The sequence below is a fragment of the Thermobia domestica genome, chromosome 18 (assembly GCF_964235325.1).
Source record: "Thermobia domestica chromosome 18, izTheDome1.hap1.1, whole genome shotgun sequence".
Classification (NCBI taxonomy): domain Eukaryota; kingdom Metazoa; phylum Arthropoda; class Insecta; order Zygentoma; family Lepismatidae; genus Thermobia; species Thermobia domestica.
This window is the reverse complement of record NC_137471.1, coordinates 122,709,025-122,724,962: the sequence shown is the minus strand read 5'-3', so window position 1 is coordinate 122,724,962 and position 15,938 is coordinate 122,709,025. Positions and strand designations below refer to the sequence as shown.

General features: G+C 36.4%; 1 protein-coding gene across 2 annotated transcripts in view; it reads right to left on the bottom strand.

The window, feature by feature from the left end:
• p130CAS (Serine_rich_CAS and FAT-like_CAS_C domain-containing protein p130CAS) overlaps positions 1-15,938 on the bottom strand; it is a 224,606-nt gene that overhangs the window by 7,827 nt on the left and 200,841 nt on the right. For both annotated transcript variants that reach the window (XM_081747113.1, XM_081747112.1), the window contains exon 4: positions 7,464-7,593. In XM_081747113.1, the coding sequence (XP_081603239.1) occupies positions 7,464-7,593 (130 nt within the window). The remainder of the gene's footprint in view (positions 1-7,463; positions 7,594-15,938) is intronic.

Genomic DNA, 15,938 nt, shown 5'->3' with positions numbered 1-15,938 from the left:
TGGACGCCGGTAATGGCCAGAAATATGTAAATAAAATTCCATTGCTTCTATGTCAAAAAGTTACTTCAAACCGTTATACTGGATAATTCCCGTCTCCAACAGTTGGCTTAAACAGACTGGTTGTAGATTTGGAAAAATCTCTATAAGGTAAAAAGAATTGACCCGAAGATTCACTCTGCAGATTTCCATGACTAATAAATACGTGTTTCGTGCATACTAGTGTGTGATTTACTTCGATATTTTTTTCCACTTTTATTTCTATTTGTATATTTTATTTATTTATTGTATTTATTTTTACTAAGCATTTATTGGAAGAGTACAATTGAACTTTTACTGCTCCTATTAGAATTGTAGGCCCATTTCTTGACTTGCGTTACTTTTTTTTTTTTTTTTTTAAGTTTAAGATCTCATGATTAGGCTCTGAGGTAAATGGAGACGGTGATGATGATAACGAGTAAAATGATTAGATAAAACGGGAGAACTCCGAGAAAACTCACGCACATAGTGTTTGTCTACCACAAAGCCCACTTGGCAAAAGGTAAGATAGAATCAGGATACCATAAGTAATGTTCTATCACAGAGACACACAAATCCTCCACTGCCATTTGTATTTCAGCCATTTATAATTTATTTTATTCTTAATTTGAAAGCGATTCGAAGAGTTGAATGTTTTATTATATCCATTTAAGAGGCCCAATCACTGCGAAATTAAAATACCGCTACTTTTACAGTAATTATGTATTTTTAATTAAAGATAAACGAAATGTGGAACAAGAGCGCGCTAGACATTATTATTTTGCATTAGGTACTGTTATCATGAGTTACCTAGTAGCTTTCCGTTTGCAGCCATTTATAACACCAAAATAAATGCCGATTTTCTAAATGGCTGGAAATCGAAAGCAGATAAGTGAGTCATGATAATAGTATCCCATGTAAAATAATATTGTATAGCGAGCTCTTGTTCCACTTTTCGATTATCTTTTATCTATTTGAAGATATCACATAATTACTGTAAAATTAGCAGTATTTTAATTTCGCCGTGATGGTGCCTCTAAATGTTTCTCTACTTCATCAAGACCATATAAAACGTGAACCTAAAATTTAATATGACTTCAACCACTTCCATTGGAAATTGAGGGCAGACACCTACCTAATGACAAGAACGCTGACAAGTTACCCAGTATAATAGGTTAGTTTGAGTAACATCTCTTTTTTCAGCACTGATGCTTAAAATTATACTAGTGGTTCTCAACCGATGTGACAATAGATTTGGCGTGTGTGCCGCGAAACTTTTGAGGCAATGTCCCAACGAAAGTTTAAAAAAAAAAAAAGAATATAATTCCGTATAAATTTGGAAGAAAACAAACAGAAGAAATATTTCAAAAATCTATGAATATTTATCTTCCAGTGATATTCTCATAAAATGTCAAAATACAATGATATTCACATTCAATCTCAAAATGCAATGATGTTCTCATTCAATCTCAAAATGCAATGATGTTCTCATTGAATCAAAATATAATATAGGAGACTGCAAAAGAAGTGTTAGAACTACAAGCTTACAAACAACTGACTCATGAAGGCAAGTTGCACGCGAGACAGTCTATCGCAGCTTTCACTACTCTTACGCTAATGTGCCGCGGGGACACTAAACAAAAGCTGTACCATGGCCAACATAAACAAAAAAATAAATAAATAAATAAAAATTTAAAAAATAAAACGTGGAAACTACTGAGCTCTACACTACAGTATAACATGAGCTCCGAACCCCACGAACCTCCGTCAGGAATCGAGCTTAGGTCTTCCTCGCTGAAGGCAAGACAGTAGCCATTTTAACCATGAGGGAGTTCTATATTATTTATATCAATGACAGTCATAATAGCAGCCAAAGACAATCGTTCTTCTTCGCTATTTCCTTTCTTAAAAATCACAAAAATATATCATAATAATGTTTTAATCAATGGGAAAATTCCGCGATATTACATAAAAATCCAAAAATAGGTATATTGTTATTACGTAAAAACATTAGGTCATTCATTATATTCTCGTGATGAGATTAAACTAAAGTTGTGTAACTGTGATTTCCTTCTTAGAAATATACGTTAACAAAAAGAAAAGAAAGTTTCATTTTAAAGTTTTCTTCGTGGAGTTACCAACTTAGTTACAGGAAAAGAAATGACGCCACTGATGTATTACTTTAAAACAGAAATTAAATATCTTGACGCTACAACTCAAGACGGGCTATGTTGATCAGATAGCTTTCAGTTGGATCCTCCACCACCGTTATATCTAGCTTTCTAGACTGGAGTGTATCTTCGACGCGAGAGATCCGAGTTCAGTTTCCGGCGGAAGCTCATGCGATTCGGAACCAGTGACGACACTAGCTTTACTTTCTTAAAGGGGCTAGTGGAGGGGCGGAGACATTTTAGGGGGCAGTTATTTTTGCATGTACCGAAAATAATACCTCTATATTATTTGGCCTACCTTAAAATATAACAAACATATTTGTGGCGGGTGCCCACTCCACTTGCTCCCTTCTAGAGTCGTCACTGTTCAGGTGTAGGTCCACGTCTTATAAAGCCTCACTGCTGAAGGGATACTTAACCCTCGCATTACCAAGCGGGATATTCTGACTACATCGTCTCAGTTTTACTCTATAATAATTTTATCTGGAGAGTTGGATACTTCAAGCTTCATAGCTTTGTCTAGGATATATTATTACGGTTGTGAGGCTATCATCCAGTTGGTATGGCATACTATTTTCTTACTTATTAAAAATGGTTATTTTAAATAATATTTCTCTTGTTGGTCTTCTGGTCATGTTATGCAAAACTGCGCGAAGCTGAATGAAAATTTCAAAACTATTATTTCATATTTTCTTTTCAAGAACTAGTTTACTACACTGACAGCCTCCCATTTTATTTTATTTTATTTTATTTTATTGGCTGTCCAATATTTAATTTCTCCTGTAAATGAAAAACAAATATTGTTCTTTGAACTTAGAACAGTTTTAATAATTTTAATAATCACATTTTAACACCAAATAATGCTATTCACTGAAAATACAATCCAAACCAAAATATTGCACTTATTCCCAAAATTGTACTGGGGTAGTTGCAATACCCTGCTTGGTACAATAAAGATGTCGGAAAGCTTGGTAATAGAAGGGTTAACCCCAAATCAAGATTAAACTTGAATTCACTTCCAATGTGGGCTCTCCAGGAAAATCACATCAGTAAAAATTAAACTTTGATCGCTACTACAAGCTAAGAATAGACACGTATCTAAGGTCCTAATTCTTGTACACAATGATTTGACACTCCAAATTCTTGTAAACAACGATTAGAACCCTCCTAATTCTTGTACATAACTATTAGGGCACTCCTAATTCTTGTACACAACGATTAGGACACTCCTAATTCTTGTACACAATGATTTGACACTCCAAATTCTTGTAAACAACGATTAGAACCCTCCTAATTCTTGTACATAACGATTAGGGCACTCCTAATTCTTGTACACAACGATTAAGTCACTCCTAATTCTTATACACAACGATTAGGACACTCCTAATTCTTGTACACAACTTTAGGTAACTTTTCTTCCCTTAGATTGTAGTGATAGAAGTTTAATTTTTACTGTTGTGATTTCCCTCACTGTCCTGTTCTTATGAGGGTCCTCGTATAGAAACATTCCCTCGTATAGAAATATTGTAGCTAGATGTAAGTTACATACGAAATGATATTTATGTCTCGTTAGACTAATTATGAACTTTTATTCTACGCTCAAAAATTGTTGACGATATAGCGTTTGAAAGGAGTGAAAATGTCGGAGCTGTCAAAGGTGGAATATTAAGAAGTCATACAGTTCCTACATCTGCAGAAAAAAAAGAAAAAAAAACAGAGTTCTATGAAGAGATGAGAACTGTTTATGGCGTCCATCCTTAAGCACTATTAAAACATGGAAGAGAAAGCTGAAATGTTCAAGGACGAACCGACAGATGCCACACCTTGTTCACCGATTTTCGGGATTGCAAAGTCAATATTCTTACAGGTTGCCTAACCTATGGGCATAATGTGAATGCTACATACAGGAGTCTGCTGGAAAAACTCCTTGATGTCCTTAAGGTAAAACGCCGTAGCATGCTCACCAATTTTTTTTCCTCTTAATAGACAATGCTTCCGCCCGTAAAGTTCAGGAAACCATGAATCTCGTGCACAGCCTTGGCTACCAATTATTGCTCCATTCGCCTTATTCTCCTGACCTTGCGCCTCCCGACTTCTTCTTTCCCAAAATAAAGCAGTCGGTGAAAGAAAGGCGACTTTCTTCGGATGAGGGGGTTTTCTAGCCACTCTAACACGTTCTACAAAGACGGGCTGTGAAAGCTGAAAGGCAGATGGCACAGGTGTTTTACTTTGCACGGTAACTGTGGGGAAAAAACTAATAATATGTGTGAATTTCATACTGATTGCCCCTCGTATTTCAAATGGTCACCATTACTTCAGGATGAACACCAAGAATTCTGTTACTTCTACGGAAATCAAACCATGTATACACACCCTTAATCATTTGCACACACAGAAACTGATAATAACCAACTAAATTAAGAATGTATAACTACGTTTTTACTGTTTTATTGTTTTTATTGCTTATTGCAATTTATTTTATTTTACCGCTTGTATTGCTTTCACTTTTCTGAACAATTAATATTTGTACGTTGTAAAATTCACTTGGTTTTTCACTTCTTCTCTTCGCTTTTTAAATTAAAATTACTCGCAAAGAGAACATGTTAATGAATACGCTGAGATCTACTACTACTCCTTACAATTGTAGTTTATAGCAGAACGCCAAGATGAATTTAGACAGTTCCTTTCCTTTGTTAATAAGATTTTTTCTCCTTTTAAATATTTTCTAAACTATACCAACAAGTAGCATCTAGAGGGTACATTTCCAGTGGTTACACTTTTGAGTTTGGCACTCCTTTTAATTGTCAACGCTAAATGAGATATGGGTCTGGAGTTTAACGACTCTCCTGATGGAATATATTGATATTCATTTGCGTTACATTAATATGAAAATGTTTCCATTGAATAAATTCTTTGCTATTGAAATGGAATCATAGCTTTAAGGTTTAGCGGTTGCTGTTGGCTGAAGACAACGATGATAAATGTAGTTAAAAGATTACGGAAGAATTTATAGAAATGAATAGAATCAAAGGAAATTATTAAAATCCAGACACGATCCGAAGTGGAGCAGATGCATCGAGATCAGTTGATGATGAACCAAACATGGGTTAAGAAAGAATTAACCCCCAAATAAAATAAAGTACTTCAAGTTGCTACACGACTGTATGTGACTTCAGCTGGTTCTGAAAGAAGATTTCTGCTATGTGACACATTGAAACATGCCTACGAATCAGATAAAAGATAGATTTTCGAACTTGACTCTGCGTACAATTCAAAGTCACATTGTTAAACGTAGTGTGAGAGTACAATGGCTATCTGATTTTCTATGGGGAAGAAAACGAATTTGAAGCTAACGTAGGTGCAGGTTTATGAATAGTTTGTATCCCGTATTTTGCTAAGATTTTTTTTTTTTTTAATACAAGTGGCCAATGTATGGAAGACAGGCACCTCCACTTCCTTTTTCACTCCTTGTTCATTTGAGTAGATGTAGGCTGTTGCTGGCCCTTTGTGCCTCCTTCGTATAACTGGGGTTGATTAAGGTGTTTTTCAGGTGCTGAATTCGGTTTGGGCAGTCTTCATCCGAAGGGCTCTGTGCGCCAACGTGTCAATTACTGTTATACGTTGAGATTCGTATGTGTTTATTTCCTGTATACGCTGTGTCCTAAGCTGTCACCAAATTTTCTTCTAATACAGATATCGAAAAGTGGTATGATGCCGTCGTTTTCCATTTCCATACCAAAACAGACGTTAGGATGGCGGTTATTGAGGAAATCTAGAATACTGCTGTCCGTAGGGCTACAAAATAAGAATTTATTCACAAAGGTTCTTGCAGTTCTTAAAAGTAAGAGTCACTCATCCTAATCCTAGCAAAATATTCCTGTTATACTAATACCGAGTACCATCTCTTTATCTCTACTCGAGAAGAGTACCCACCTTTCTACTTGGCAAACTATTAAAGACTACAACATGAATAGTAGTCAGCACATTATTAAATTTAAATAAGTGCAAATAAGTTAGGATTCGATCCTATTTCTTTCTCATGTAACTACAGTGTTTTTTCCCTGTATGAATAGTTATCAATTTAATGTAAACACCACGAGTTCGAAAATGTCATATCTAAGTTGGTAACGATGATGCGCGACCAGAGCGCCGAACTGAAAATGGTGGTGTGTTAGGATACGCGATGGATAGCAGAACGGTGGGGTACGTGTAAAGTGAATTAAGAAAATAATGATAATGGAAAACGGGAGATCTCTGATTTCCAAAGACGAAAAATTGATGGTGCTCGGCTATGTTGTTTGAGCGTGACGAAAGTGGTAAGCATGTTGGGTGCGTCGCAGGGGGCAGTGTCCAAGGTGATGACGGCCTACAAAACTCACGGCAAAACCACATGGGCAAAGAGGAACAGCAATCGGAAGAAAACTCTCAGATTGACAGGTTCTATCGAGCATTAAAGTGGATTGTCATTGAGAACCTCATGCGACCGTGGTGCAAGTGACAAGAGGAACTCAAGCAGCATCTCCCACAGTCTGTGTCGACAGTCACAGTCCGCTGCAAGTTGCAGACATACGCGGTCGAGCTGCACGGGCGAAACCGATGATAAGGGACTGTAACGCTTACCCCAATGGTACCGCGGACATGCAACATGGACCGCTGATGACTTAGAATGTGTAACATGGTCAGATAAGTCATTATTTACCTTATTTGAATCTACAGACTGGTTATATATGGCAAACGCCCAAAGAAGCCTAAGATCCGAAGTGTCTCCGCCCGACTGTGAAATATGAAGGCGGTTCTGTGATGTTGTGGACCACAATATCCTGGTTTCCAGTGGGTCTTGTGCTGAAGCTTACTAGTCGCGTCATTGCCCGCGATTATGTCGCCATTCAGGGGCCCATATGCATCCTGTGGTCCACATGTTTCCGGGTATATATTCTAGGATGACAATGCGCCCAATCACACAGCTGGAACTGTTGTGGTTTGAGGAACATCGGGATGAAGTTGGACATTTCCCTTGACCTTTCCAATCACCCTGATCCGAACCCATAATTGATCTGTAATCCGCTTTGGGTACACGAATCCGGCGATTTCCGCCTCCATCCTCTCTCATAGAACTGAATGATGCAGTTCACGCGGAATGGTGTCATGTACCACCTACTACCATTCACGACCTTTGCCTCCATTCCATGTTTCCACGCCATATTAATCTAGTAAGTTGCATTTTATTTGGGTGTTTCCCTTAAATTGTTAAGTATCTGTAACTGTGTTTATAGTTACCTTGTCCTGCATCCACTACTGAGATGTGTGTTGTTGGAGGAACATCGTACTTTCCCTGGGAAGAAGTTGGTCCTCTAGTGGGAGGAAGGTCGTACAAATAGACGTCCCCTACCTTCTGTGGAGTTATAACCTGCAAACAAACCGGAAATAAGTTCATCAAGACCCATATTCACTTCAAGACACAGACACTTTAATAGATGTATAATACAAAGCAGCTTATACACACGTATTTAAAAAGTGTAAAATTCGATGTAAAAAAAAATGCATATTCACAAAGATAAAACCACCTGAATACCAAGGCCGTATGTACACTCATGTCCAAAATTATTGTCGCATGTTTATAAATATGTTTTTGTAGGATTATAATTTGATAACGAATTCGCCTCGTATTTCTTATAATGTTAGTATGTGTACAATTGGCAAAGCCGTGCATGTGGCAAATTTCATGTCAAAAGAAAAGTAAATAAGAACAATAAAACGAAAATAAAACTTGATTGTCCATTTAGCAACATTTTGTTTTACGCATTCTAATTTTCGTATTTATAATTCTTTTCCTATGAAATTTACCACAAATATACATTTCCCGATTATACACATAGTATCAGTATTAAAAGTACCCTGCAAAATCACTATCAAATTATATTCTTACAAGAAGACAGTTATAGATATGAGACAATCATTTTGGACATGAGTGTACATATCGAATTCTTTGCTAAGAGTAAAGTCACATGGTGTAATTTTACATCTGCTTTTATGTAAAAAAATAAAGCAGAACACGAAAACAGTAAAAGCTTTAGTTTCATTAGTCAAATACTATTTATCACACAAACTAAAACATCTCAGTCTGTAAATAAAACTAATTCCTAATAGTACACAGTCAAACTAATAGGTGTCGCCAGCTGCACTACCTGCTCGACTGGTACCAATAGATGTCACTAGCGTGCACGCAATTTGCCAATTTAAAACTATTGTGATAACTTAATTGCACCTTAGACTTGTGACGACTGAAGAATTATACTGCTAAATAAAACAAAATGAAACTACAAGAAAGTAAGCAAAAACAGAACAATACATAACATTGGCATTAGTGTATAAAATAAGGTTATACATCACTTCATTGAAGGAAAAATAAATACGAATCTGATGCATTTCTTGCCTAATATTTGTTTCAGATATGATGAATATGATAGCGAAAGATCGAGTTCTCTATTTTTCTTAGGTATATAGGATGGCCCAAAAGTAGGTATACACCCCTACATTGATAAAGTATAATATTCTAGCTTATAGGTTTATTTGCTTCGTCTGTTCCGAGCTGAAGATATAAGTAAAAAGACATTAAGAACAAATAATAAACTATGGATAACAATAAGAAATTATATAAAATGCAGTGAGGTAATCAGTACGGGACTGTAACAGGTACGAATCAGAGAAGCATTCATACGCATGTCAGTTTTCGATTGTACATTATAAAATGACATTCTAGTTCTTAAACAGGTTATATTTGTATTACAATTTAGCATACTTACACCTATACATTCATAATTGTATTCACCAGCTTAAAAAGAAAAAAAAAGTTGAAATATTTCTTATTGATATGTTAGAGACGAATATTGAAATAGTCTACGCTCAACTGTGTGGTATAAAAAAAATAGTGCCGTGAATACACCTTGTACATTTTAAAAGTTTAAGTATGGTACCTTAGAAACTCTCCGTATTTATTTTATATAGTTACAATGAGGAGCCATACTATTGATATGTATTCCAATTTGCTACGAAGTAAATTGTTAAATAATTGTTCAGGCTTGTATATTATTAAATTCTCTGATATTTATAATTAGAAACCTAGAGATTGGTATGCGTCATTTATTATTTCCTCCATATGCAAATTAAATTACAGTTTATTACCCACTGCCCATTTAACTAGGGATGGTCACATTTTTTCGAAAAATACTTTTTCGAAAAATGAATCTTTCGAAAGCGAAAAATCAAAAACGAAAAATTTTTGAAAAATGAAAAACGAAAATTGAAAAATTTTCGAAAAACGGAAAAATTTTCGAAAAAACGAAAAATGAAATTTCCGAAAAAGGCCATCCCTACATTTAACTTTCCGTATCGTTACATTATTTATGAAAAATCAAAATAATGCAAAGTTGCTTTTGTTAAAAACGCTATCACTGAACATTTATTTATATTAAAAGGAAATACTCCATCTCTATCTAAATCCATCTGCAAATTGAATACAAGTCTATGGTCTATGGAATCCGGAGGTTGAATGCCGCATTCAGAAAAGCTCTTCACTGACTTTTTTTGTTCTTAGCTAACTGGAACCAGTTTCTACTTTGTATTCTTAATTATTTCTTCGAGACTGATCTTAATAGTTCTCCCATCTGCGCCTAGGTTTTCCTAATACTAGTTTTCCAATTGGGTTTCCAATTAAAATTTTGAAAGCGTTTCTATTTGCTTTCATGCTGGGTACATGACTTGCCATCTGAGCCTCCTAGACTTGATGATCCTAACAATGTTTGAAAAAGTTATAAATTATGCACTTCCTCTTTATGAAGTTTTCGCCATTCCTGTCCCTCTTAAATCCAAACATTCGCGTCAGTATTTTATTCTCAAACACTTTTGGTCTATATATATCATCGTCATTTTTCTTTATTGATTTATAAAGTTCTGTATTATGTGGATACAACAAACCTTTGCAGCATTTTATAACTCGTGACAAATTATTGATAAACAACAATAACAAAAAAAAAAAAAAAAAGATTGGAACTTCGTGCTACACCCTATATAATCATATAATGTAACACATTTAATTAATTACATAATATATGCTTCTCCCAAAGTTTGATACGATGAAATGAGTGTCAATAATTTGTTTGGTAATTCGAAATTCCTTAATTTCTGAAGTAACAAATAATGATTAAGCCTGTCTACGGTTTTGGCACAGCCTTTATATATGGTATCAATCGTGAAATTATTGTCAAAGATTCTGGAATATTTTGAGCAAATAAAGCTCATTATGTGCTATTTAATTCTACAATTAATTATTGATTTTAATGAAATAAAATGTCCAAAGATGAGACATTAGACCCTATACCAATAGATAGATCTCATGATATGATCATTATCAGAGGTATGCTGCTATTATTGGCAGGTCATTTGCCGCAACTGAGAAGCTTCTTTGTCTTCACGTACGATTTTTCTATTTTGAAATTATCCATCAATTGTATCCGCATTCGTCCCCTCCTTCTCTTTCCTGCCACCATAACTCTAACACCTCCCACATGATACAATTCCTTCTTATCCAATGTCCCAACCATTTTCCTTCCCTCTTATATATATATATATATATATATATATATATATATATATATATATATATATATATATATATATATATATGTATGTATGTATGTATGTATGTCTGTATGTGTGTGTTTCTGACTTAATAACTCCTGAACCACTCGACCAATCTCAATCTAATTTTCAACATAGATTAGGTTCGCGCCTAGGATGCTTTTTATCATTTCATTTTGACGGTAGAACTTTGAGGAGGGGGAGGTGCAGATATGTAATGATAATCGAAAATGGCCAATATTAGTATAGAATCCATAGTTTTTGAGGTCGTTTAGCTGAACAGTGACACTTCCGATGCCGTTTAAATCCAAATTGAGCCCCGCAACTTGGGAAGAGATATATATGAGATCAAAAATGACCGATATTATTGTCGAATCTATAGTTTTCGGGGTCGCTGAGACGTACAGTGACAGTTTCGATGCTGTTTAAATCCAAATTCACCCCTTTACATTCAAAGTGAAACGTATTCTCCCCGTGTGAAGAATAGGTATTCTGCCAGTTGTATATATTGTACTTTAATATTTCCTAACAATAACGCGCTTACTCCTTTTAACAGTTGTTAAAATAATGCATTTAAAGTAATGATACATATCTTTTGCACTCATTGTTTTCCCTCAACTATGAATTTCTATCGGACTAAAATCAACAGGTATACATTGTATACTGCTGGACTGGTAAAGTAATTTGCTCTCATTACACTTCCAGGTAAATGGAAAATATTGGGGACTGTGGTAATTAAGCTACATGCAATACTAAGAAAAGAGTATTAATTGTTATTACCTGAGAGCCATGATCTAGAAAACCCCTATTTTAAGGGTGGCAAACAACAAAGACCCCACTGAATGGAGTGACTTTCCTTTTCAAAGAAAGTGAAACGCTTTACACAAAGCTCCTACACTGACAACTGTGTGACATGAATTTGTCTCCATGGCAACAAAAAGGCCGAGTACCGAATGAACAACAGGGTGGTTATCATACCATTCAAAACTTGCTCCAGTCTCATTTCACCATGTTTCACTACATGGAAAATGACACCTGAATATCAAAGTAACTTATAAGTACTTTTGCGTGCTACATTCACAAAAACTAATTGTTCATGATTCCATCTAGAAAATATTAGTAATGCTGTACTGTTAGCTCAATGTTGACAAACTGTTGAAAATCATCACCACAATCGCCAAAAATCACTTTACAAAAAATTGTGGATGAAATTCATAGGTGAACTGTCTTTTCTAAAATCAGTCTTGCTTCTAGAAAATGTTGTCCGTAGAAGCAGACAAAATCAAAATATAAGGAAACCTCCACTGGGGCACTACTTCTTAAAGGAAGTGTCCTGCCAACATTGGCATGTAATCACAATTTACTTTATCCTAGTTACGGAGGAGGAAGGGTCGGTTATCCAACTCTGGCATTCTTCAGAAGTGTTTAAACGACATCAATTGACAGAATATCAACAAATTCATCAGAGCCGTTTTCCATTTTTACCCTACGAGATGCATCGTATTCTACTTCAACATACATCACTGAATTTTAAAGGGAAGAAAATATATCGCTCACCAGGCGCGCAGCCAGTATTATTAGTGATGTCCAGTATTATTTTCTTTTTAACACTACTACAAGGTACTAACGTCTATGTAGTATTGAACTGGTGTTGTTCTCAGGGCCGTGCCGTAAGAAAGGGGGTGAGCTTGGCGACGACTCCGGGCGCCGAAGTAAGGGGGCGAAAAATTCAAAAGAAAAAAAGGAAAAAAGATAGGAAAAATTGCTTGGAATATATGTATGGGGGCGCCGTCGTATACTCTCGCCCCGGGTGCTGATTTTCCACCGCACGGCCCTGGTTGTTCTATACCTAAAAAGGCGATAAGTAGTTGTTAAGTACTGCCACTTATGTTCTCAGAAAAATGATGGAGCTAGATTGCTTTTATAAGAAAAGACACTGAGCAGATGAAGTGTAAAATTAAATCTTTATGCACAATTAATAGCTTATCTGCTAAACTAGTTTTATTAAGAAATTGTACAAATGTTCGCAAAGTTACGACGTTCAGAAGTAGGACCAGAACTCGGTGAACCCCCAACATGGATGTACTCCTATCGCCTTTACATTAGACGAAACATGCGCACCGACTACGTGGGTGCTCCAGGGCTCCAAACACCCACACAAATAATCTTGTAGGTGCGTAGTTTGGACTGAGTTTGAACTTGTTTCTCTTGCGTTTAAATCAGTTGTCTTACTTTACTATTTTACTTTATCACAGCATAGCCCTGTATGACAGTGTTCAGAAAGATTTTAACTAAAAATAAATCAATCAAATATCGAGACTTTCCTGGAACCATATAGGCTAACACGTCCCGCCATTGATATGCACTCACATAAATTTTGGAAAGTTGGCGCCGTTGAGACGAAATATATTCTTTTTTGTCTTCTACAAATCTTATAAACTGATTAAGCTTTTGGAAAAACTAGTGTAACTAGAATTTTACTTAGGAGGAGAGGAAATCCAATTTTATTCTCATTTTCTCTCCTTCTCTCTCTCTCTCTCTCGCTCTCTCTCTGACAGAATTCCGCTAAGATATGCAAAGCTTTGGTTATCTGAAGAGAAACCTGTATTGTTTATAATTAAAACTCATTAATAAATTTATATCAAACAAAGCTATTAACTAATATTCGATTTTCACCGAGAGCTCCTTTGTGACTAAGCAGTTAGCGTACGCGCCTTTGGCGTGGAAAACCCGGGTTTGATTCCCGACGGGAGCCCATCTGGTTCTGATTCCACGTTAATCAGTAGGTACCGTCTCATATAGTCTCGCTGCTGCAAGGGACGTTAAACTCAAAATCAACTCAACTCAACTCGATTTTCACAGCAGCAAACAGACCATCAAAATCCCGGCCACAACCATAACAACCAATCACAATTTCCTCTTTTTCATTTCCCAGCCTCTTTCTGATTTCTCCTTTACATATGTATCCCTATCAACCAACAACAGACATGTTACTTTGTTTATTTATTGTGTACATTGTAAATTGCAAAGCATGAGAATAAAGGCTTCCTTTGTAGTCGATTAGTCTTCCCATGCGATACGGGTAGAAATATGGTATAAAATGTTCGATCTCGAGCTTCCATCCTAACCCAGTTGCGGAGTACTTGAGTTATTGTGACGCAATTAACAAATTCATTTGCCCAAAAAGTTCTATTTTAAAAAGACTAAGTTCCCGTTTTATCTTCATGGAAATACTATAAAATTTTCTGCCTTCCAGGGGTGTAGCCACGGGGCGCCCATCGGGGCCACCCCCCAAATGATTTCCTGGACCTCCTAAATGACCAACTTTTAAAACATCATCGTAAGATTACCTCGCTTCCGTCATTTAAAAATAACAAAGTTTACATTTAATTAATAATTTACGGCAAATTATTTACCGATCCTTACCAATCGAAAAATAGTAGGCTATGGTATATCTTCCGTGTAAGGAATAACCAAATGCGGAGATTGTTACCATTTCTGCTACAATCGCTTGATCTAGTGCTCTTGTGCGGATCATGCCCAATATGGAGCATGAAAATATTTTTTTTTTCAGACCTTAAAATTACTAGCTGTAACACATTTTTTTTCGGCTTTGTACATTATAGCTGTTCCCCCCTCACAAACGACGGGCCCTCCTAGATAAACCTGCTGGCTACACCACTGATCTAATAGCTAACGGGCGAGCCTTTGCTGTACGGTGTTCCAAGTTTCACTCCCGGCGGAAAAGCATTGAGATTTGAATGCATTCAGTTGATTGGTTGGTATATTTGGACGTTAGCGTGCTGTTCAGTACCAAGGCTATAAGAGACGTGGACCTATAGTTTAACGTGGGATACGAAACATGAGCTCCCACCGGGAATTGAATCTGGTCTCCCACATTACGATGGCTCAGATTCCACAACAAATTATAGTTCCACGCCTCATTTACTCTCAGTGCTTTAAAGAGGATGTTAAAACTTTAGTTCAACCTAGAAATCTAAAATTATCTATGATTATGCATAGGACCATTTATTTTCTGTTGTAAACATTAAATTCATGTTTTCTCAAATACGAGCTTTTGCACCCTCTCTTTTTTGTTGTGTGTAGCTTGAGGCAAGAAAACGCAAGTACCATATGTACTGCTTACGGTAGAAAGGTTTTGAAGTATGGTAAAATGTTATGAGTGACAGTTGTCACATGCCTCGCTAATGCATTACAATGGTGTGATCGCCGTAGCGTTGCTTACAAAGAATTGCTTCCGTGTTTCTGAACAAGGTACGAGGTAGAAAATCGATATCTCGCTCTTTAGAATCAAAACAACTCAAAATCAAATGAGGAGCTGAGAGCTGAATTGTTCAATCAAAGCTTCGATTTCTACTCATTTTAATTTGAATTGAATAAACACGTTTAGAGATGGGATGTGGTACGTACATACTTCAACAGAGAAAATAATGGAAATTTACAAATCTATATTCTCCTTGTAGCCTCTCCTCCCTCTCCCATAATGACTTTCAGAGAGAGTTTATTCAGAGATTACCACTGCGTAACAGAATTTTACGGAATTTGAACTATGTTCTCTTCATCCGTAAATCTCTGAAATCTTTACAGTTTAACGTCCCATAATTATGTCCTTTTAGGCTAAAAGAGACTATGATTAAGGCAAATGAATGATGATGGAAGAACTAGTGGAATAAGAATGTGGGAAGAAACAGACTCATATCCAGGGGGGTTCTGCCCCCCCCCCTAAATTTTTGCTGGTCCCCCTAAAATTTTCACGCTAGGCTTGCAAGTGAACTATAATATGGTGATGAATTATAATATGGTTGGATCGGGGCCCTCTAACTTCAGCCGGACCCCCTATATTTTTGGGCTGGCTACCGGCCTGGGAAGAAATGGGAGTACCCCAAGACAACCCACGGACACGATGTTATCCACCACAAACTTACTTGGCTGGGGATCGAACCAAGGACCCCACGCACCATAGGTAAGCACCCTACCACTGTGTGAACTCCATGTAATAAGCCACTCGGTTATCTGGAAGTTATTTAGCGGATGCATCATGTGCCACGGGGGATGAGCACCATTGGTTCTTCACTAGATTTTGAGAAGGTGACA